The sequence below is a fragment of the Ochlerotatus camptorhynchus genome, unplaced genomic scaffold (genome assembly GCF_037179485.1).
Source record: "Ochlerotatus camptorhynchus isolate MF236.1 unplaced genomic scaffold, CSIRO-AGI_Acam_v1.1 ptg000432l, whole genome shotgun sequence".
Taxonomy (NCBI): Eukaryota; Metazoa; Arthropoda; class Insecta; order Diptera; family Culicidae; genus Ochlerotatus; species Ochlerotatus camptorhynchus.
In genome coordinates, this window is record NW_027040918.1 from 925,487 (window position 1) to 948,446 (window position 22,960).

The following is a 22,960-nucleotide window of genomic DNA, read 5'->3' on the forward strand; positions in this document are numbered from 1 at the left end:
CCCGGGATATTGCCTCCTCGATGGAACGCAGACACCGGTCAACGTCTAAGGGGCGTCTCCGGAAGGACACCGTAGTTGACAGTGGAGTCGACACAGTGTTGGAACTGATCTCAGCTGATACGATGGTAGTTGCGTCGGGAAGCTTGGAGTCGGTTGACGGATGAGCCCACATCGGCCACCACCGGATAGTGGTCCAAACTCAGCTTGTGGTGGGTTACAAGTTACGAGATGTTTTGTCCAATGTTGCTGATGAAGATGTCGATGGTGAAGTGTACACCAGACCGGCTCAACCGGGTGAGAGTGCCCGGTGGTAATATGGCGTAGTGAGCCTCTTGCAGTTCGTCGTTCAGGATTGTTCCGTTTTGGTTGCGTCGACTGTTGCCCCAAGCCTGGTGTTTCGCGTTCAGGTCGCCAGCTATGAAGTACTTCTCACGCCGTCGAGCTAGTCTAGTGATGTGTGACCTTGCAAATTAGTCTTTTAAATTTGTCGAACCTCTTAACGGAATCCCCTTATGAAGAGCTTTGAGTGTGATGGATTCTTTCCTTTTAATTCCGTTAAAATTGATTATCTTTTGACAGATACGCATATTTCTTCTACTACTTGCAGACTTCATCAGTGCCAAGTGTTGTTGAGTACTTGGCACTGATGAAGTCTGCAAGTAGTAGACGAAATACGCGTATCTGCCAAAAGATAAGCAAATATACCGGAATGAAAAGGAAATAAACCAACACACTCAAAGCTATTGCAAATTAATTTAAATTATTTATAATTAGGTAGGTAATCAAATTATTTATTTTTTTTTTTCAATTAAGCCAAAAATGAACCCCAAAGGGGTATTATGTAGACTAGTTGGAAAACGTGAATACGTAAATTAGAATAACAAATCAGACACAGATGCAGAGCCTGATAGGCTTATCAATTAAAATTTTAAAACAATGTAAAATCCTAATTAACAGAAATAAACGTAATTTTACTACTGCTACCTCTGCACTTCCACGAGGAATCACTGGGATGTTGGATAAAAGGGTTGGGTTTGTAGCAGGATTCATTTTACTTCTCTTACGTACCTATTTTTAACCTAATTTCATTACGCTCAGTAGTGCAAGGGGATTGGGTTCAAACCAGGGGTTGAAAGTGTTGACGTTTTTACGACACACGCTTCGTTGTCATGCGCGACAGTCTGTTTTTATTCGTACTCTCATGCTCTACCGTCGTCTCTCTCACACAACACAAACGGTAGAACAACATTCGAGCAAAAAGAAAATTTTCAAATAATTATCATATGACATGTGTGATTTCGATATAATTCCTCAATTTGCTGTAAATTAAACCATTTCTGATCAAAAATATTATTACTAGGACATCGTGGCTTGCTATTTTCAGAATTCAAACAAGCACAACATCAGCAGCTCTTAATATGAGAAAAACTAAAATACATACATTCGTGACGGTCTTCGGCAACAGTGTCGTATGACAGAGCCTGTCATATGACATTTTAGTTTGGTACTGTAGTTTGATAACTTGCACTGGTACTAACCCACGATATTCTGCTCAGCAAGCAAAAACGGTCACTCAAAAGGCCACCGTGCCCTTACATCACAACAAGCTACGCTACCGCCCGTCAAGTCTTGGGCGTATTCAGTGAGGCATCCGTCAAAGTGCTCGCAATCTCCAACACTGGCGAGAGACCAGCAGCCGAGCACTTTTACAAGCGGAAAGCTTTCTGACGGAAAATTTGCTGGTTCACGGCCACCAAATCACCACCAAAACTCGTGGCGGACACATTATCAGCACTTTCGCAGGCTTATTCGCCAACCAGACCGGTTTCAAACTCACCCACGATGACGAGACTCTCGATAAAACTACACGCCGAAAGTGTGGAATCTGAACTCGGAGAACCGGTTTCCCTGGAGGCAATCCACTATAGCACAATTGCATGAACTCTTAAAACTCCTTAATCATTGGCTAGCACAAACAAATGATGTTTAATGCATCGTTTTTAGTAAATCGAACTTTGCGTTTTCGAATAGTGGAGTGGTGTCTCTTACCGGTTTTTTTTTTACCTGTGGGTTAAATTTCATAAAATTCAGCGACCCTTCGTTCCAAACATGTTCGATGATTTAAAAAATCCTCATTGGAAGTTTTATCGAGATTTTAAAGCATTCTTCATCATTGGCATCGTTTGCATTAAAAAAATGGACTTTTTTTTCGGATGGTGATAAAAAAAGCTAAGACAGATAATTTCTTTTGATAAATTTCCCATGGAAGGTAATTATTCAAGCTTACTTGCAGTTAACCGGAACATTCGCCATGGCGGACGAAAACATGCGTGTAGTTCATCGTTTCATTTATCAATTCCTCCTCAGTTTTCACGACAAAATTGTTGGAGTAGATCTTACGCTTCAGGTTGGCCCAGAAATTCTCGATGGGACGCAGCTGGGGGACGTTGGGCGGGTTCGCTGACTTGGGTACCACATCGATATTCAGTCGCTCCATCTCCTCCAACGATCGGTTCGAGTAGTGGGCCGAGGTGGTGGGGGAAGTGAACGTCCGGCAGGCATTTCGTACTATAAATTTCCCCCTTCACGGCCAGTCCGGAGCGAAAGAAGAGCGGCTTTGACATCCCCTTCTCGCTGATTGTCAGCCACAGCAGCACCTTCTTGGGGAACTTGGTGTGTGAAATGAACTTCACCTCGGAGCTCACTTCCTTCGCGGGGGAAGTAAAATACGAAGTGCCCTGCCAGTCGTTGCCATCCAGGGTGAGATAAGTCTCGTCGTCCATCACAACCGCCACGTCGCGATTTGCCGGGAAAAACCGCTGCCGCTGGGTCATTGCCTGCAGCTCCGAAACCAGTGGACGTGACTTCCGCTTCCTGACATGTATGTTCATGTTCGCCAGGTACTTTTTCACTGTTTGGCCGGTTGCACCGACCTCCCGGCCAAGCGCACGCAGCGATGTAGCCACTTTTCCCTCGGTCTTCCTCTTCAACATCCTTTGGAGCTTCTTGTCGCTCAGGGTCATCGGCCGTCCGGAACCGGGCTTTCTTTCGATGCTCTGATTGTTGTCTAATAGTGCCAAGATGTTGTAGATGCCGGAACGGGCGTATCCGGCGTCCACAAAGTCCACACGGTATCCGTTTTCGACGCGGCGGGGGTCGTTCTTTGAACGCGCACACTTCTGAACGTAGTTGCTTCACTGTTTTTGCCATCACGGTTAGAGTTCGACTGATAGAGCTGTCAAATTTTGTCTGCTGACTCATGGGTTACTATGATTGATGCTGCATGGGTAGTTTCGTCAGTGTGGGTGAAGGTCACCGCCCGAGCATCTAGACAGAAAACCTTAGTTTCACGTACCCACTTGCAAATTGTAGATGTCTCCACCGTACGTAAACAATGGGGTCAGCCATCGTTGGTAGCACAACTTTTTTCACATCAGAAAACATGTTTTTGTTTCACTTCATGTGGATGTCGAAAGGAAACCAAGAATAAATTTTGAGTGAGACGTATTACTGGTGTTGTATTGTATCTTGGAATTCAATCGATTTAATTATATCAAAATTCATCATCATCGCTTGCGTGTGTGTGTGAAAGATAAAGAGAGAGAGAGAGAGAGAGCGAGAGAGAGAGAGAGAGAGAGAGAGAGAGAGAGCGAGAGAGAGAGAGAGAGAAAGAGAAAGAGAAAGAGAGCACGTCTGTCGGGACGGTCGGGACGGTCGGGACGGTCGGTACATGTAAAGCGTAAACAGCATAAAGCAAAGAAGTGGATGTGTCATTTCATTTAAGTCGTTACACACTAATCGAGTCAGTACGGTTTTTCCGAGTTTTTGAATTGCGGAACTGTTCGGTAAAAGTTTAAAAATTTGTGGAAAATTTATTAATGAGAATATTTGTTCTGAACTTGTACATACTTAGTTCTGTTAACCCCATTAAATGATAGAAAATAAAATTGGTCGATTTCATTGATTCCTTACGGATAACGGTCATTTGAATTTTTACTGAGTTTTTCAGCAATTCAAAAACCCAGTAAAAAAATACTGACTCCTGTAAAAAATCTTAGTGTGTACTTGTTCCCGATGTGCGGTATAATAGGTGAGGAGAAAGGAAACTAGTGGACTCTTTCGTTCTCGCGTCTTCTTATGCAGCAACAGACGTGACGTCACGTCTGTTGCAGCATAAGAAGACGCGAGAACGAAAGAGTGCACTAGTTTCCTTTCTCCTTACCTATTATACCGCACATCGACTTGTTCCCGGATGTGTTTTTCAATCGCCCTAGGCTATATGCTGGAACTAAAAGCACTCGCAGTGTAGTGATAGTTACGATTGTTTTTTTTTTTGTTGAAATCCCTCGGTGCAGGACTATACAGTGTATACGTTTTATCGTTAAGTAATTTTAGTTTTATAAGTGTTAATAGTAGTTGCTCACAATCGATCGTGTACATATTAGTTTAAGATTTCATCACTGTAAACAGTATTTTTAAGTTTTTTTCTAGTTGTTTAAGTGATATAGTGTCCGTGATCTTTCATTGCTTTCAAAACATATTCTAAATTTAAAATGCGTTGTACTATCGAGCAATGCCATCGGAATCTTTCCAACGCTATGGATAATAGCAGCCACAGGTAAGCATAAAAGGTACTGAATAATTAACAATTCATGTAATTTAATATATTTATACGGTCGTGGCGGCCTTCTTTGGGCAGTATCAAGGCTTAATCAAATGTCAGCGTATTTAAAAATAACTACTTAATTATAGTACCGTGGACTCCCGGTGATAGGATCGCTTTTAATATGATATTTTTAAAATTGAATTCCGTTGATTTGCAAGATTCAGCACATAGAGTAAAACGAAATTGAACGAGCGTAAGCTAAATAAAAATCAAAAAAGAACAGCATTTAAGGTTACCATAAACATGATTCTTTGATGCTCATGCACATTCCAAGCGAACGGAAGAGAAAAAATAAAATGTCACAACCTATTCTTTTCCAAATAGTTTATTGTAGTGACATTTTAGCTGTAAGCTTGCGTGTGACAGTAAATTACCAACTCCCTTATTTAAGTTTAATTTTAACATTTATGCTTAGGAGTGGTCAGTATTCATTCTTATCTTTTTATTCTAAGCAATAAACATCAAATATATGCAGTAATTAGCCAGAAATCACCAGCATTCTACATTCCATAAATGTATGTCGCACGCACCGCCAGTCTTGTCTGCTTCTTTGTGTAAAAATGTTCTGACGCTGTCAGGAAACAGTTTAGAAATGTCATGACATTTTTGCAGCTTGCCAGTTTGTTTTTGTGTGTCGTCACAACATTCATTGCGAAAAGTCTTATATAAAGGAAAAAATGTTAAACTCCAGGAATCGTGTGATCACTGTTTAAGATTCTCTTAAAATTTGAAGGAATAATTAACTATCTTTATTAAGAAGATTTTCAGCTAGAGCTGGTACATCTCTAGGGATTTGTAGAAATAGTTTGCAATGCACGTGAGTTTTTTATATCGGGCGTTACATGAAGAAATTTTTGCTGTGTATTTGTGGAAGCACATAAATCCTATGAACACATAAGCTATACGCGCAATTATTGATACATTTTATTTGACAAATTAACTTCATTGACTTATTTGCTTATTAGCTGACTCACAAATAGAGTTTGGGTAACGTTTATACCTTTATACCTTTCAAGCCAACGGTACGAATGTATTGAAGTGACTACACTTATCGTTCGCTGATTGAAATTTGCTTTTGTTTGTTAACTGATATGGATTTTAAAATTCAAACTAACTGCCAATTTAATTTTAATCTTCGTGTTCGCCTTGTTTGTCGTTTTGAAATGACAGATTAGTGTCCGATAGCTGAAATTTCTTTCAATAACCATCTTACATCGTAAATTACATTTTACTTCCATTGAAACCTCTTATTAGATTCCCAGCAGACCAAAATAGTACGAAAATGTGGATCAGATCCATTTTAATATTTACTGGACAGCACATAGACATAGAAACTTCAAAGAAATCTAGGATCTGCAGCAATCACTTTCTTGAGCGTGATTACAAAATTGACGCAAACAAACGTACTTTGCACAAGCATGCATCACCCGTAATCTTCCAAAAAAATCTGAAAGACGAGACGTAAGTTCATTTTTTTTATGTATTGGAGAATCTGTACTGATCAATTCTTATGTTTTAGACAAGATATAGAGCTCATTTTGTCAGATGATGCACCATGAGATTTGATTTAAACTTAAATAATTATTTATAACCGTATTACTTTAATATAGGCTAAAGCTTAACGCAGACACTTCTAATGACAAAGATATTACTCCTCAAGAAGCCTTGCAGATTTTACCGCGTCTTCTTAAGGCTCATGAACTAGTGAAGAAATCTAAAAACACATTGAAACAGAAATGTAGGCGTCTCAAGAAGCAAGTTGAATCACTAGAACAAGCAGCTTGTGAACGAAATTTGATCCCCCAATGTGCTACAGATCATCTGAAGGTACTAAATAAAAGTGGTCATAAATATTTTGTTTTAAAAGCTATTTTAATTTTCAAGGTTTTTTTGTGGACATAACTTACTGTTGGAAGAATTGAGCTCTGCACATGGAAAAGGACGAGAGTACAGTGAACAACTGAAATGCTTTGCTGTAACCTTACACTATTACTCTCCCAGAGCATACTTATTCGTTCGACAATCGTTTGGAAACCGTTTGCCTCACCCAAAGACCATTACTCGATGGTATCGGTCTGTAGATGGTGAGCCAGGTATTACATCTGAATCAATGACTACTTTGGAGATATTAGCTACAAAAGCTAACGCTAAAGGTGAACGAATATTGGTATGTATGATGATGGACGAGATATCCATAAGACGGCAGTTTGAATGGAACCATCGAACAAAAACATTCGAGGGATCTGTTCAGTACGCTGGACATCTTCCAGACACATCAGACGAGTTACCTATGGCCAAAGATGCGATTGTGTTTATGGTTACTGGTGTACGCGATGAACGCTTCCAATAGGAAAACGAACGACGTCATCGAATGGCGCATCCTGATTGGCTGACGCAGCCGATGAAAGAGTATAAAAGTAAACAACATTGCATTTCATGTTTCTTTCTGTATCCTGCATTTAACCATTGAAGAGGAAGCAGCGAATAAATAACATTTGGTCCTTCGAGCCGGATATCAACCGGTGTGATACGTCCATCCGCGAATATTCGTGACCCTTCCTTCCAACGAGTTTGTGCCCGAATGAGTAAAAAGTGTTTGAAACCTACTATCGTAGTACAGTAGTACCCTTAAAAACTGTGAGTGTTGAGAGTGAACTGTAGTGAAAAGTGTAATCATGACGAAATTGAAGCAATTAATTCATCAACGAGAACAAGTAAAGGCGCGAGTGTCAATGATCGTCCAGAAGCTAAACGAAGCTATGGATGAACCTGAAACAGCGAGCCTTTCCCAGTTGAAGGCTTATGAGAAGAAATTGGAACTACATTATTCGGAGTATGCGGTGAAGCATGACTTGATCGTGGCTCAGTGTACTAGTGAAAACATGGAGGATCAGGACAATAAGTTGGACGAGTTCGACGAGCTGCACACGGAGGCGCTAGTGAAGCTGAATCAACTGTTGGAGTTACTTCGTGCTGATCCACAACCTAATAATGGAGTTCCCCAAGTGATTGTGACTCAGCAACCTCTGAAGACGCCGATCCCAACCTTCGATGGGAAGTACGAAGGTTGGCCAAAATTCAAAGCTCTCTTCAATGACTTGATCCGAAAGTGTGGCGACTCCGATGCAACTAAACTGCAATACCTGGACAAGGCGCTGATCGGTGAAGCTTCCGGTATCCTTAATGCCAGAATTATCAACGACAACAACTATCAGCAAGCATGGGAGTTGTTGGAGGAGCGCTTTGAAAATCCGAGAGTGATTATTGACACCCATATTTCCGGTTTATTGTCGATGAAACCGATAGCCAAACAAAGCTTCAAGGAGCTAAGAAACCTTATCGATACATGCAATCGCCACGTGGAAGGATTGCGGTTCATGGAGCAGGAGGTTGTTGGAACAGCCGGTCTAATCGTGGTGAAGCTACTTACAATGTGCCTTGATGGAGAAACGCGGAAGCAGTGGGAGCTCACCATGGAGCACGGAGAGCTTCCTGACCTTGAAGAATCCATGAAGTTCCTAAGAAGTTATTGCCAGGTACTTGAGAGATGTGAAGTAGACAAGGCGTCCTCAGCTAAGGCAGCTGTTAACCCTCCTATGATGGGGAAAACCAGCTCATCGCAAAGAACTTCCAATCCAGCAACATCCAGTTCACCGGAGAATGTGTGTGAAATATGCGCGGGTCAACACTGCAATTACAAGTGTCCTTCTTTCTTGAGCATGAGTGTTGATCAGCGCGTTACCAAGGTGAAGCAATTCGGACTATGTTTCAACTGCCTTAGGAAAGGCCATCAAATCAGGTCTTGTCCATCAGATAAGTCATGCTCGAGGTGTTCCAAAAAGCATCATACCATGTTGCACTTCGAGCAGGTATCCCAAGCTGAGCCGAAGATGAAAACTCCAGGTGGAACATCCAAGCCGCAGGAGATGCAGACAGCAGCAGCTGTTCCTGAGGATCCTGTGTCTACAGCCTGTTCCAGTATGCAACAACGAGCGAAACAAGTGTTTTTGATGACCGCATTGGTGAATGTTACGTCAAAGAGTGGAAGGAATTTCAAGTTGCGTGCTCTCTTCGATGCCGGGTCTCAGATCAACCTGGTTTCTGAATCTGCTGTAAAACTGCTAGCGCTTCCGAAGTATCCTGCCAACGTGCCAGTCGTAGGAGTGGGTGGCGCCAGATCTCAAATTCGTCATCGTGTGATCCTGAAGTGTTTCTCCGACTACACCGATTTCCAAGGTGACATGGACTGTTTGGTGACAGCTAGAGTGACAGGAAAGATTCCATCTGTTCCAGTTGACATCTCGGAGTGGAAGTTCCCGAGTGGTATTGTGTTGGCCGATCCAAGCTTCAACGAACCGAGAGAAGTGGACCTACTGATCGGTGCCGAGCTGTTTTTCAAAATCCTGAAACAAGCTCAGCTGAAACTTTCTGATAATCTACCCGTACTGTACGAGACTCAGTTCGGATGGGTTATTGCCGGTGCTTTAGAAGAGTCCGAGGAGGAAGTCGTCAACGTGCTGTGCGCCACAAATGAGGATCTGTTGCTGAAGAGCATTCAGAGGTTTTTCGAGCAAGAAGAACTTCCAGAAGAAAAAGTCCTGACGAATGAAGAGTAAGCGATAGAAGATCACTTCTGCAAAACTTATCGACGAGATGAGGATGGCCGATTCGTGGTTCAACTACCGTTCCGTGAGTCCATCAATGAACTAGGAAACTCCCGATCATTAGCGTTGAAGAGGTTCCTGTCAATTGAGAAACATCTAACCAATAAACCCGAGATGAAAGAGATGTACCAAGAGTTTATGCAGGAGTACAAGGACCTTGGTCATTGCCACGAGATCCGTGAGGAAGACGATCCGCCTGGCCAACAGAGCTACTATTTGCCACATCATGCTGTACTTAAACCTACAAGTACCAGCACAAAGTTACGTGTTGTATTTGACGCCAAGGTGAAGTCTAACGGATTATCCCTCAACGAAGTTCTGATGATTGGACCGAAGATTCAGAACGATCTGTTTACAATCCAATTACGTTTCCGGATGCACATATATGCATTTTCTGGAGACGTTGAGAAAATGTTTAGGCAAGTGAAACTTGATCCAAGACAGACACATTACCACAGAACTTTCTGGCGTGACCAACCGATGGACCCGATAAAAGTGATGGAGTTGTTAACGGTGACCTACGGGACGTCTTCTGCATCGTTTTTGGCAGTGAGGTCCATGGTTCAACTAGCGAGAGAGGAAAGAGCCAACTTTCCTGCAGCTGCAGAGGCGATATTAGAGGACTGCTACATGGACGATATATTGAGTGGTGCCCCAACACTTGCATCCGCGAAGCAACTGCGAAGTGATATCGAGGAGCTTATGATGAAAGGAAAATTTCCTATCCGAAAATGGTGTACCAACGACGACGAAATTCTTGAAGGTGTTCCGGATCAAGACCGTGAAAAGCTAGTTCGAATAGGAGATTCTGGTACCAACGAAGCGATTCGAGCTTTAGGTGTTCTGTGGGACCCAAGATGTGATCAGTTCCTGTTTTGGAGAAGCCCGGAAGTGATGCAACCGGATGTGAAGGTGACTAAAAGGTATGTTCTCTCACACATCGCCAAACTGTTTGATCCCCTTGGCCTCATATCACCTGTGATCGCTTTGGCTAAGTCCATCATGCAGCAATTGTGGGCTGATGGTCTGGGATGGGACGAGACCCTAGAGGGCGAGAAACATCTGTCAATTGAGAAACATCTAACCAATAAACCCGAGATGAAAGAGATGTACCAAGAGTTTATGCAGGAGTACAAGGACCTTGGTCATTGCCACGAGATCCGTGAGGAAGACGATCCGCCTGGCCAACAGAGCTACTATTTGCCACATCATGCTGTACTTAAACCTACAAGTACCAGCACAAAGTTACGTGTTGTATTTGACGCCAAGGTGAAGTCTAACGGATTATCCCTCAACGAAGTTCTGATGATTGGACCGAAGATTCAGAACGATCTGTTTACAATCCAATTACGTTTCCGGATGCACATATATGCATTTTCTGGAGACGTTGAGAAAATGTTTAGGCAAGTGAAACTTGATCCAAGACAGACACATTACCACAGAACTTTCTGGCGTGACCAACCGATGGACCCGATAAAAGTGATGGAGTTGTTAACGGTGACCTACGGGACGTCTTCTGCATCGTTTTTGGCAGTGAGGTCCATGGTTCAACTAGCGAGAGAGGAAAGAGCCAACTTTCCTGCAGCTGCAGAGGCGATATTAGAGGACTGCTACATGGACGATATATTGAGTGGTGCCCCAACACTTGCATCCGCGAAGCAACTGCGAAGTGATATCGAGGAGCTTATGATGAAAGGAAAATTTCCTATCCGAAAATGGTGTACCAACGACGACGAAATTCTTGAAGGTGTTCCGGATCAAGACCGTGAAAAGCTAGTTCGAATAGGAGATTCTGGTACCAACGAAGCGATTCGAGCTTTAGGTGTTCTGTGGGACCCAAGATGTGATCAGTTCCTGTTTTGGAGAAGCCCGGAAGTGATGCAACCGGATGTGAAGGTGACTAAAAGGTATGTTCTCTCACAAATCGCCAAACTGTTTGATCCCCTTGGCCTCATATCACCTGTGATCGCTTTGGCTAAGTCCATCATGCAGCAATTGTGGGCTGATGGTCTGGGATGGGACGAGACCCTAGAGGGCGAGTTGTTGAGTAGATGGGTGACCTTACATCAGTCATTGGTACAACTGATCGAGATACGAATACCGAGATGTGTTATGGCTCCTGGAGCTCAACGTATTGAGATTCACGGCTTCTCTGATGCGTCGTGTACTGCTTATGGTGCATGCGTTTATTTGCGTTGTGTTCAGGAGGACGGGGCAGTGTCAGTTAGGCTGCTTTGCAGTAAGTCAAAGATTGCCCCTCTGCGTCGTCTCACAATACCTAGATTAGAGCTGTGTGCCGCTGTGGTATTGGCCAAACTGGTTAGTGTAGTGATCCCTATTCTGAAAACCGAATTCCACGATATCAAGCTGTGGTCTGATAGCCAAATTGTGCTGGCATGGATAAAGAAGAATCCGGATCAACTTCAAGTCTACGTCAGAAACCGAGTTTTGGATATTAACAAACTGACTAGTGCCTACGAGTGGAAGTACGTCAGATCCGAGAATAATCCTGCGGATTTGGTGTCCAGAGGGTGTTACCCTGGTGTGTTGCATCGTTCTGATATGTGGTGGAATGGTCCACTATTTCTGCAAGATGTTAACTACGATATCCAGGAGACTCCGGTGATTCAAGATGAAGAGTTACCAGAAATGCGACAAGCTCAAGTGTGCAACCCAGCGGTCGATGTTGAAGACGATCCGGTATTCGAGCGGTGCGGATCGTTTTCCAAGCTGCAACGTGTATTGGCGCAGGTGGTGAGATTCACTCGACTGATACGAATGAAAAAGGAGAATCGTAAACATGCTAGATACATTTCTGTGCAAGACATGCGGAAGGCATTGGATTACATAGTAAGGATTTTGCAGAGGACCGGATTGAACGAGGAGATCCAGTGTGTTCAGCGTAAGGAGTTGCCGAAGCGATTGGCGAATCTTCAACCATTCCTGGACGAAGAAGGTTTCCTTCGCGTCGGCGGGCGTCTACAAAACTCTAAATTACCGTATGACGCCAAGCACCAATTACTTCTTCCACGCAATCACCGAGTGACGGAAATGTTGATTCGTCAATATCACGAGGAGAGACTGCATGAAGGGCCATCCGGTTTGCTGGCAGCAATAAGGCAGAAGTACTGGTTGGTAAATGCTCGATCTGCCATCCGGAAAGTGACTCGAAGCTGCGTAAAGTGTTTCAGGACTAAGCCGAGAGGAATTCAGCCCTTAATGGGAAATTTGCCGGAGGAGCGTGTGAATGTAGCAGCAGCGTTCGAACTCACTGGTGTGGATTACGCCGGCCCAGTGATTGTGAAAGAAGGAAGGTATAAGCCGAAACACGTAAAGGCATACATTGCACTGTTTGTCTGCCTAACAACGAAATCGATTCACCTCGAATTGGTTTCGGATTTGACAACCGAAGCTTTTCTCGCCGCTTTGGATCGTTTTATCAACCGTCGTGGAATGGTTCGTAAAATTATGTCAGATAACGCGACCAATTTTATTGGTGCTTCGAAAGAACTCCACAAATTGTACTTGATGTTCCGTGACGAGACCGCAAGAACGAAGATCAACGATTTTCTGCTCAAACGAGAGATTGAGTGGGAATTCATTCCGCCTAGATCACCCAACTTTGGGGGTTTGTGGGAGGCAGGAGTAAAGGTTGTCAAGTCCCACATATATCGGACTTTGGGCAACGCAATTTTGACGTTTGAGGAGTTCGGAACAGTATTGACCCACATCGAAGCCATAGTGAATTCCCGACCCTTGTATGCACTGTCTGAGGACCCGAACGAGCCGCTTCCGATAACACCTGCTCATTTGATGATTGGAAGACCATTGGAACCAATTTTGAAGCCGTCGTACTCCGATGTAGCAGTGAACCGTCTGTCTCGCTATCAGTATATGAACAATTTGCGTGATCGGTTTTGGGCAAAGTGGTCGCATGATTATCTATCAACGCTTCAATCGAGGGCAAAGTGGACAAAAAGTGAACCGAATGTGAAAATGGGTACTATTGTGCTACTGATGGAAGACAATCTACCAGTTCAGTCATGGAGGTTGGGTCAAATTGTTGCACTTTACCCGGGAAGGGATGACGTGATCAGAGTCGCCGACGTGAAGACTGCAACGGGAGTATTCCGGCGCTCCATTCGGAAGTTGGCGCCTCTTCCTATTACCGACAACGACCAATCGAAGATTTCCGCTTTTGGAATGGTATTCCAACCGGCGGGAGTATGTACGCGATGAACGCTTCCAATAGGAAAACGAACGACGTCGTCGAATGGCGCATCCTGATTGGCTGACGCAGCCGATGAAAGAGTATAAAAGTAAACAACATTGCATTTCATGTTTCATTCTGTATCCTGCATTTAACCATTGAAGAGGAAGCAGCGAATAAATAAAGGTAGAATTGAGAACAGTGTCTCATTCTTTTCGTCCGAGAATGGAGATTTCCCGAGCATTCGTGCTTCGTCCAGTTGCTGATCGTTCATCCACTGGTTGCATGTGGTGATCGATTCATTTTCCATAAGTTCCACCTAGTGGACACTTTAAAAAGAGTTGAACTTTCCCGTTTCCCTGCTCATCGGAGCCTTGTGTTCGGCAGTTTTGCCGTGGTCCTTCGAGAGAGAGAGAGAGGTTTACTGCGCTGGTGGCTGTAGTGGTTACAGCTGTTGGCAGCTCAACGACTGGTGGCTGAAGAGTTATCAGCGACCCATCGTTCCTACGCTGTCCGCTGTGGTGTGCGCAGCCAACGGTGCATCGTCCCTTTGCTGGTAGCTGTGGTGTGCACAGCTGTCAGTGGCTCATCGTCCCACTACTGGTGGCTGTGAGGTGCACAGCTGTCGGTGACTTGATCACGAGTTGTGTCGTGGTCCTTCGTTGAGAGAGGCATCCCGTCGCTGGTGGCTGTAGCGTGTACAGCCAACGGTGACTCTTCGATCCGTCGCTGGTGGCTGTGAAGTGCATAGCTGTCGGTGGCTCGATCACAAGGTAGGTTTTCGTCTGTGCTGTTGTGGTAAGGGCAATGAATCTACCCCAAGAGAAATTGAGTACATAACAACTGGAATCAAAGAAAAATTCAAAATTCCAGTGGCCTACTTTTTCACTGACTCCCTGGATACGCTACAAAAAACCAGTCTTATCACAACGATATTGACAAGCTTGCACGAAATTGGAGTTACTGTTATTGCGCTTAAGTTTGATGGACTAAATACCAATATCAGTACCGCGAACGCCCTTGGTGCTTCTTTGAAGTTTAATGAAAACTTTAAAACAAGCTTCAATCATCCATGTACTGGCGAACCCATCTACATAGTAATGGATATATGCCATATGCTCAAACTTTTCCGTAATACACTGGCAGCAAAAGGTTGTTTAAAGTCAATATCAGGGGTAGTCGAGTGGAAATACATCGCTATGCTCAACGATTTGCAGAATTTGAGTGGAATGAAGGTGGGAAAACTCACGGACAAACACATCAATTTTCAAAACGAGAAAATGCGAGTGGATCTGGCGGTACAAACACTCAGCCGTAGTGTTGCTGATGCTTTGCGGAGACTGAAAGTTACCAATAATGAATTCAAAGATTGTGACGAAACAATCAAGTGTATTGAAATCATTAACAATTTATTTGATATTTTCAACAGCAAGCACCAGCACACTACCGGTTTTAAACGTCCAATAAATGCCGGGAATATTGAAAGCTTCCGGCAATATTTTAACATAGCACGGGATTATATTTTAGAGCTGATGGTGGAACAAGCCCGGAAGGGAAAGAAGGTGTGGGCTAAAATAGTTGATACTAATAACAAAACTGGATTCGTCGGCTTCCTTGTTGCGATTCAAAGTTTCACCGATATGTATGAACGCCATGTTGAAGAACTTGGTGAACTACAGGAAATAGCGTGCTATCGTGTAAGCCAGGATCATCTAGAGACGTTTTTTTTCTGCCATACGTGCCAAAGGAGGAAATAATAACAATCCAATCACAGTTCAATTCAAGGCTGCGTACAAAAGAATGATTAAAAACAACGACGTTACATCATCAACTTATGCCAACTGCAAAAATTTTGACGAAATCAAAATGCTACATGCAGAGGAAAAATCGAAGTTCTACATTGATTCAATGAGGAGCTCAATGGTCACTGAGAATGAAAACAATGAAGAAGATACCTCTTTTGAAGAAATGATCTCGGACGCAGTAGTAAATGAACCTGTTGATGATAACTTTATTGAACAGTCATTGATATATTCAGCGATGCACGTTCAAAAACAACGCACCACCAAGTTGAAATGCGAGGATTGCCTGAAAGAGTTGACCGGAAACGCTCAGAGCCTTGAAGTACATGGTTGCATTCTTCTAATATGCAAAATTTCGGAAGTAGAGCTAAAGATACTCGTTAATAACAAGGATAACTTTAATGTCGGCAAATTCTATTGTTTGCTGGAAAATCGAATACTAATGAATATTTCCAACTATCATACTCAAATCTTTTATCGACTGGCAGAGCACATTTTAGATCATGATGCTGTCAACAACCATCGAAATATGTTGATCAAATTATGCATTGATTTCTATCTTAAATATCGACTGGAGCAGCACGCCAAAAACTTCGGTGGGATCAAGATTTCACTACGTAAAAAACTTACTAAACTGATACTGTTCCGTGGAGAATGAAGGAGAATTGATTACTGTATAGTTCAATAAACGTCACAATAAAAAAAACTTTATTAATCCACCAGTGGTGTGATCTGGCACTTCTTATTTCTGTAAATTCTGATATTCTTTTTAAAAATTACCCCGAAAGCACCACCCTAATAAAAATGTTCCATATACGAACCATAACCCAAATGGTTTAACCATATGACACATAGTTCGGAACCTGCACAGGTTTTTAAGCACTTTTTATGGTTATTTCCTATGTGGGCACTGGGCAGTAACCCGATTAAAGGGTTTCGTTTATTTCGGTTATGTGGTTGCCGACAAACATCACTTAGTTCCCGGATTTTAGGGTCTTGTTCCGTCCATATATCCGGAACCAGTTAATCGATTGAAAGCAGTGGCGTCACGTGAGAAAAATCACTAGTTGTGCACCTAGTTTATTTATATTTTGTTTGTAACAGTAGAAGCCAATTTTGATGCATAATAAAAAAATTGGATGCAAATCTTTCGACGGGGGTACCTGCATAAAAAATAAACGAAATGATAATGGGAAACAGTTCTGCTACCAGTTTTGCTTACTCTTGCATAGAAACATTGATTTTCTTTTTAAGTCTCATGTGTATGATTCTTATTTAATTTTGCACTATGCTATGAACAATATTCCATCAATGCTCTGAGGCTACTGAATGAAATGCAGACATGGTAGTGAGAAAATTTAAAAATTTGAAAATTCGATGTGTGCGTGTAGGTAGGTATACAACGAATGACGGCTCTCCAAGATTCAATCAATTCAGAGAGAAACTCAAATGCAACGTAGCCTATACGTGCCAATTTATTCTCTTCTCTTTAAACTGTGCAAAGATAGAAGTGCACAAAATAAACACTAACGCAGCGGCAATTATGCTTACGGGACTTCAATACATATACAACTGATCTGGTTGTAAATACGAGCGTTTCTGGTGCACAAGCATAAGTGCTCAGACTGGGAGAACTAAGCATGCGGTGGCTGTGGTAGAACCGGTAGAACGAAGGCATATTTTCCTTGCTTGTTTTGTGTCGCTCATTCGCCATAGAAGTCCAAAAAGAGTGTTGTCTGCACGTGGTAAAATCCCAGCGTGCCCGTACGTGAAAACAAGATCGCTATGCCTCGCTTCTGTTTTACGTACATTTCTTTCAGTGGTGGGTAAAACGGAGGTGGATAATTCAGTTACTATCCATATGAAACCAATAAATAGGGCGGACAAAAATGGTTTCAATTGAGTATTAAATTTTTGCCTCTTAATTTTTATGAAATATAAATTTTACTTTTTGAAAATTTGAGACTGTGCAGTGCACGAGGTGCACATATGGACGAGACGCCACTGATTGAAAGTCTATTAATAAACATTCTATAGAATCATGGTAGCTTTCATTTGGTTGTTGTTGCGTTCAATTCGGTAGAGTGGTTGCCGAGAAATACATATAAGAAAATTGTCTTACGCGCTCCCTCACACATAAATAGACAGACATTTTCCGATCCCGTCATGCTGAGTCGATTGGAAGACTATTAGAAAAAATATCAATGTTTTTATAAAAAGTTAAAAAAAAAACAAAAAACTTAAAAACGGGAAAAAAAAGTTGATAAAAAAATAAGACCAATTGTAAATTTACTCCACCATTATTCGATTTGACAGAACCAGAGTACCAGAATTTTCGGGGTACATTAGCATTACACTGGAGCTGTTTAGTTGCTCCCGGGGTGGTGAAGGTAAACCCATGAAAAATCGACAATTTTTCTCCTTTTTTTAAATGCAAACGTTAGAGAACCCCCATAAAACGAAAATTATTACTTGAGATATGTACAAAACCGTACCGAAACACTCGCTGACTTGCGAAACCTGCGCAACAGGCTCTGAAAAATCCGAAAATGCTTTTTCGCATCTAGAACTGACGAAAACAGAGATTTTCTCCGACACGATGAAACGACCTATAATTATCTTCTTGCTTCAAGTCACCATGATTATTTGCTAAGTTCGCAGTCGTCTTTGAAGCAAAACACATCGATGTTTTGGAAATTCGTAAAGGCGCAAAGATCCAACAATCGTGTTCCGAACAATGTTAGCTTCGATTCATCTACGGCCACCTCGCTATTCTTTTTCCAAACTTCTTTCAAAGCGTGTTCAGTTCAACGTCGCCTCAAATTCACCCAGATTGTTTCCAAAATGTACCTTCCCATGATGTACTGCTGCTGCCTCCAGAGGAAGTTCAGAAAGATTTGGAAAATCTCGACGTGTCAAAGGGAGCTTGGGTCGATGGTCTGTCACCATATCTACTGAAAGAGTGTGCTGCTTTTTTAGTAGTACCATCGATCAATGGAAGAAAAAAAAATTCCCAGGCCTGCTTCAATGATTCCCATTCACAAATCCGGCAGCCTTCAACGTGTCGAAAACTACCGTGAAATTTCGATACTCTGTTGTTTATTTGTTTATTTGTTTATTTGTTTATTTGTTCTTCGTCTTCGACAGTGTCGTACAGACTAGTTTAACTTATGCTATGTTTTTAATCCTATTTTTAAAACAATTTTTGGACACATTAAAATCAAACAAATCACTAACATTGTTGAAAGCTCTGAGGCAAGAACTGAGCGGGTTGTTATGACCATAACATGTTCTATGTGCGGGAACTGCGATAAGTGCTGAGTACCGCAGCTGACGCTGTGGAACGTTCAGTGATACTTGCAGGAGAAGATCCGAACAGTCGACGTTATTCTGGACGATATCGAATATAACCAGCCGCTGCAATTTCAGCCGTCTTGCCGATAGCAGTTCCAGATCAATTAGTTGACATCGTTCTGGATATGCAGGTAGATGGACAGGATCATTCCACGGTAGGTGCCGAAGAGCAAAGCGAATGAATGATTTCTGCACACGTTCGATGCGGATCACCTGAGATGTATGGTACGGTGCCCAAATGGGAGCAGCATATTCCAGGATACTTCGCACTAAAGCACAGAACAAGGCTTTTAATGTGTGCACGTCGGTGAATTGAGATGCATTGCGGCGAATGAACCCAAGAACGGAGAAGGCTTTGGCAGTAACGGTGGATATATGTTCGTTGAATCGAAGCTTACAATCCATGATAACTCCTAAATCACGGATAGACTGCACACGTTCCAGCGGAGCAGTGTCAATATTGTAAAGATGATTGATGGGAATCCAACAACGGCTAAAAGTGATCACCTTGCACTTATTGATGTTCACGCACATTCCATTTTCCTTGCACCATCGTGAAAGGGCATCGATGTCAATCTGCAGAGCAACACAGTCCAAAACAGACTTGATGACTCTGAAGATTTTGAGGTCGTCGGCAAAAAACAACTTTCCAGAAGATATTTGCAGGCACAAGTCATTGATGAAGAGCACAAAGATCAATGGACCTAACACACTCCCTTGTGGAACTCCAGATGGAATGTAGAAGGTCCTGGATCGTGCTGAGTTCACCTGGACGAATGCTTTCCTACCAGTCAGGTAAGACATTAGCCAGTCGGCTATCCAATCGGGAAAACCCATATGTCTCAGCTTTTCCACGGCATAGCTATGCGAAACAGTATCAAATGCTTTCGAAAAATCAATGTATACAGAGTCCACTTGATTCCGGCTTTCAATCTCACGAAACAAAACGTTGGTGTAGCATAATAAGTTGGTTGTTGCAGAGCGATGGGGAACGAATCCATGCTGGTATTCCGAAATTATCGGTTTTGCTGCAGACAGTAGGACCTCGTGGACCAAGGATTCAAAGAGCTTTCCCAGGCAACAGAGAATCGAGATCCCGCGGTAATTTTCAACGTGCCGCACGCTACCCGATTTGTGGATGGGAATCATTTTGGCAGTTTTCCATAAACCTGGGAATGTTTTTTCATTTAACGATCGATTGAACAGTATCGTCAAAGGTTTAACTATAGACTCGGCGCAATTCTTCAGCAGTGTTGGAGTTAAACCGTCGACTCCGGCTCCTTTCGACGCATCTAGTTTGGCTAACGCTCTCAACACTTCCTCACGAGAAAAATTGAAAAAAGGAAGGTGGATATCATGGGATGGCACATTTTGAAAACAACCCGGGTGAGGTTGGGGCGACTCCGCATTAAACACACTTTGAAAGAAGGTCGAAAAAAGATTAGCTGCCTCTTCAGAAGAGCAGGCCAAAGCGTCACCATACTTGACATTGTCCGGAACACGATTGCTTGCCCTTTGTTGCTTCACGAACCTCCAGAACATTGATGGGTTTTGTTTCAAATTCGATTGCAGCCTCTGCATGTATTCATGGTAGCTTGATGCTACGAGCTCTTTGTAGGACAGTTCCACAAGGTGAAGCGATTCTCGGTTTTCAATGGTTTTGTTAGCGAAGAATCGTTTACGTGCTTTACGCAGTCTGTTGCGCAGGTTTCTTAACTCAATGGACCACCAGGGCTTCCTGTTGGCTCCACTAATAGCAGGGCGGCGCCGAGAGACCTTCAAGTGGAGAATTTCGTAAAGCTTGTCGTAAAACAGAAGAACAATATCATCGACAGAGTGCGCCTGAAGAAGCTGCTCCCAGTCAACCGATGAAAATTCTGCATTGAGAGATTCGAAGTCGCAGCGCCTAAGATCCAGATCAATAGAGTCCGACTGAGCGTTTGCTGGAACGTGCACACATCTATGTACATCAACTTGAAGTTCTAACGGCGGATGGTGAGGATCGATAGGCAAGAGTGGTAAAACAGGATGCGATATTTCAAAATCGTCAGGAGCGTTCGTAAAAGCCAGATCGAGTAGCCTGCCATTCGGGTTTGAGATTGAGTTTAGTTGAACCAAACCACATGTAGAAATGGATTCGGTAAGTACGAGTTCTTGTTCGCTGGAGGCATTCGCAGGCAGGTATCCATTGACATCTTCATCGAAGGTCCATTGCAGCTGAGGGAGATTGTAATCCCCAAGAAGTAAGACTATGTCGCTGGCCGCCGATCGATCAGCAACATACTGAACAGCGGAAGAGTGGGTGGAATATAACGCAGGATCAGAATTCGGACGAAGGTAAATACCGAAAATGTGCAGAGACCGGTTTGGTAGTTTCACGCACACAGCGACTTGCTCAAGCTGTCTACAGTCGGTTAAAGATACCTCGGTACAGTGCAGACTCAATTTTACTGCAACGAGCACACCCCCGCCTCTCGACAAGTTGCTTGTTGATTCACTACGATCACATCGAAACAGGGAGTAATCCGATGTTAGCTCCGCATCGATTATATCGGGCCGGAGCCACGTTTCGGTGAGAACGACCACATCGTAATCGCAGCTGGATAATCCTAACTTCAAGTCAGATGTTTTCGTTCGTAGACCTCTGACGTTTTGGTAATAAACCGACAGAAATCGATGTCTTGATGGGGTTCCACTACTGCCCCCACAGTCGTCGAACGAGGTCACGCAACGCTGGTAATCGGGTGCACTAGAAAGTGAATGATCATCAGGGAGCGAGCAGGTTGTTAAGCTTGAGTACTTGCCGGTGTTCACTGTTTGGAAGACCCCCTCTCCACTCCCGACAACGGGACCGAGACTCTGATGGCAGGATACTAAGTTGATACGGGATGCAAACTGGACCATGTCGGGAGGATCGGGGGCTTCCATGATGCTGTATAGCGGACGTCTCGGTGTCGAAGTGTAGTTGGTTTGTATCGATGAAGTAGTTGATGCAGTATTAGCAGTCTCGGTTTCGATCTCGTCATTGGTGTTTGAACAAACAGAAGTCACAGTGCTATAAGTCGAAGGTACATCAGGCGAAGCATAAGTCGATAGTGGAAAGTACTTGCCTGATAATTCCGGTTGGAAGACCCCCTCCCCTACCCTAACAGGCCCGGGACGACTCGGTTGGCAGGATGCAGGAATGGGCACGACTGTTTCAGGTGGCTTGGGGGCTTCCATTAGGCTATCGACGTTGCATCCCGGGATCAGCCAGTAGGAGACGGGTTGACGGGCTTTCGAAATTTTTGGGAACCGTTGAACTCTCGAAACATGATACCTTCCGGCCACGTTGAAGGGTCCAGCGCTTGGGATTTCAATCCAGGGTCCAAACCAATTTTGAAGGAAATAAACGTTAGGTTCGATACGTCTTTTCCTTTGGGCACTAGTTTGACTATGTCAGGATTTTCACTGAGATTCAGGTTTGCCTTCACCATCCCCAGAACTGACTCGTTTGCCACGTCAGGCCTGATTCGTGACAGGTAAAGCCAGAATTTCTTCGGCTCCGAGTACGTTGGGACGCATACGACATCCTGGCACGATGCTTTGGATCCAGACAAACAGTTGTCAACGATGCGAGGCTTCTCAACTTGCGGAATCGGCCTAGGCGTTGTTGTCTAGGAAAGATCCTCGGATCCTTAGTACACGAAGTCATCTTGACTGCAGCAAAACCGCTGATATCTGAATACCAGCATGGGTTTGTTCCTCGTCGGTCAACCGCAAATAATGTGATGTGTTATACGAGCAGCTTATTCCGAGAGATGGAACGTCGGAATCAGGTTGATGCTATTTACGTCAACTTTTCGAAGGCGTTTGACACTGAAGAAGCTGAAATTCATGGGTTTTCCGGAATGGATAACGGACTGGTTGAAGTCATACCTGACTGGTCTTAAAGCATTCGTCCAGGTCAACTCTGCACGTTCCAAAGCATTCGAAATACTATCTGGAGCTCCTCAGGGTAGCTTGTTAGGCCCAGTTATATTCGTCCTCTTCATAAACGATCTGTGCCTTCGTATGTCGTCCGGGAAGCTTTTATACGTGGATGATCTAAAGTTGTTCAGGGTAATCAAGTCTGCACTGGATTGTGCGGCTCTACAAATGGACATCGACATGCTTTCACAATGGTGCAACGAGAATGGTATGAGCGTAAATATCAAAAAGTACAAGGTCCAGTCGTTGCTCCATCGATGCAAGCCCTCTGGAACGTGTTTAGTGCATTCGTGAT

General features: G+C 43.4%; 2 protein-coding genes across 2 annotated transcripts; both read left to right on the plus strand.

Moving 5' to 3' along the window:
- The first annotated feature begins 7,398 nt into the window (after nt 1–7,398).
- Nucleotides 7,399–9,282, plus strand: LOC135711415 (uncharacterized). Its single transcript, XM_065234289.1, has one exon. It carries the CDS (start codon nt 7,399–7,401, stop codon nt 9,280–9,282), a length of 1,884 nt encoding a protein of 627 aa, XP_065090361.1.
- A 162-nt stretch (nt 9,283–9,444) lies between these two features.
- On the plus strand, nt 9,445–13,569 carry LOC135711416 (uncharacterized). The gene is made up of 3 exons (XM_065234291.1): nt 9,445–9,561; nt 10,327–10,545; nt 11,536–13,569. Exons 1-3 carry the CDS (start codon nt 9,445–9,447, stop codon nt 13,567–13,569), a joined length of 2,370 nt encoding a protein of 789 aa, XP_065090363.1.
- Nucleotides 13,570–22,960: the final 9,391 nt, after the last annotated feature.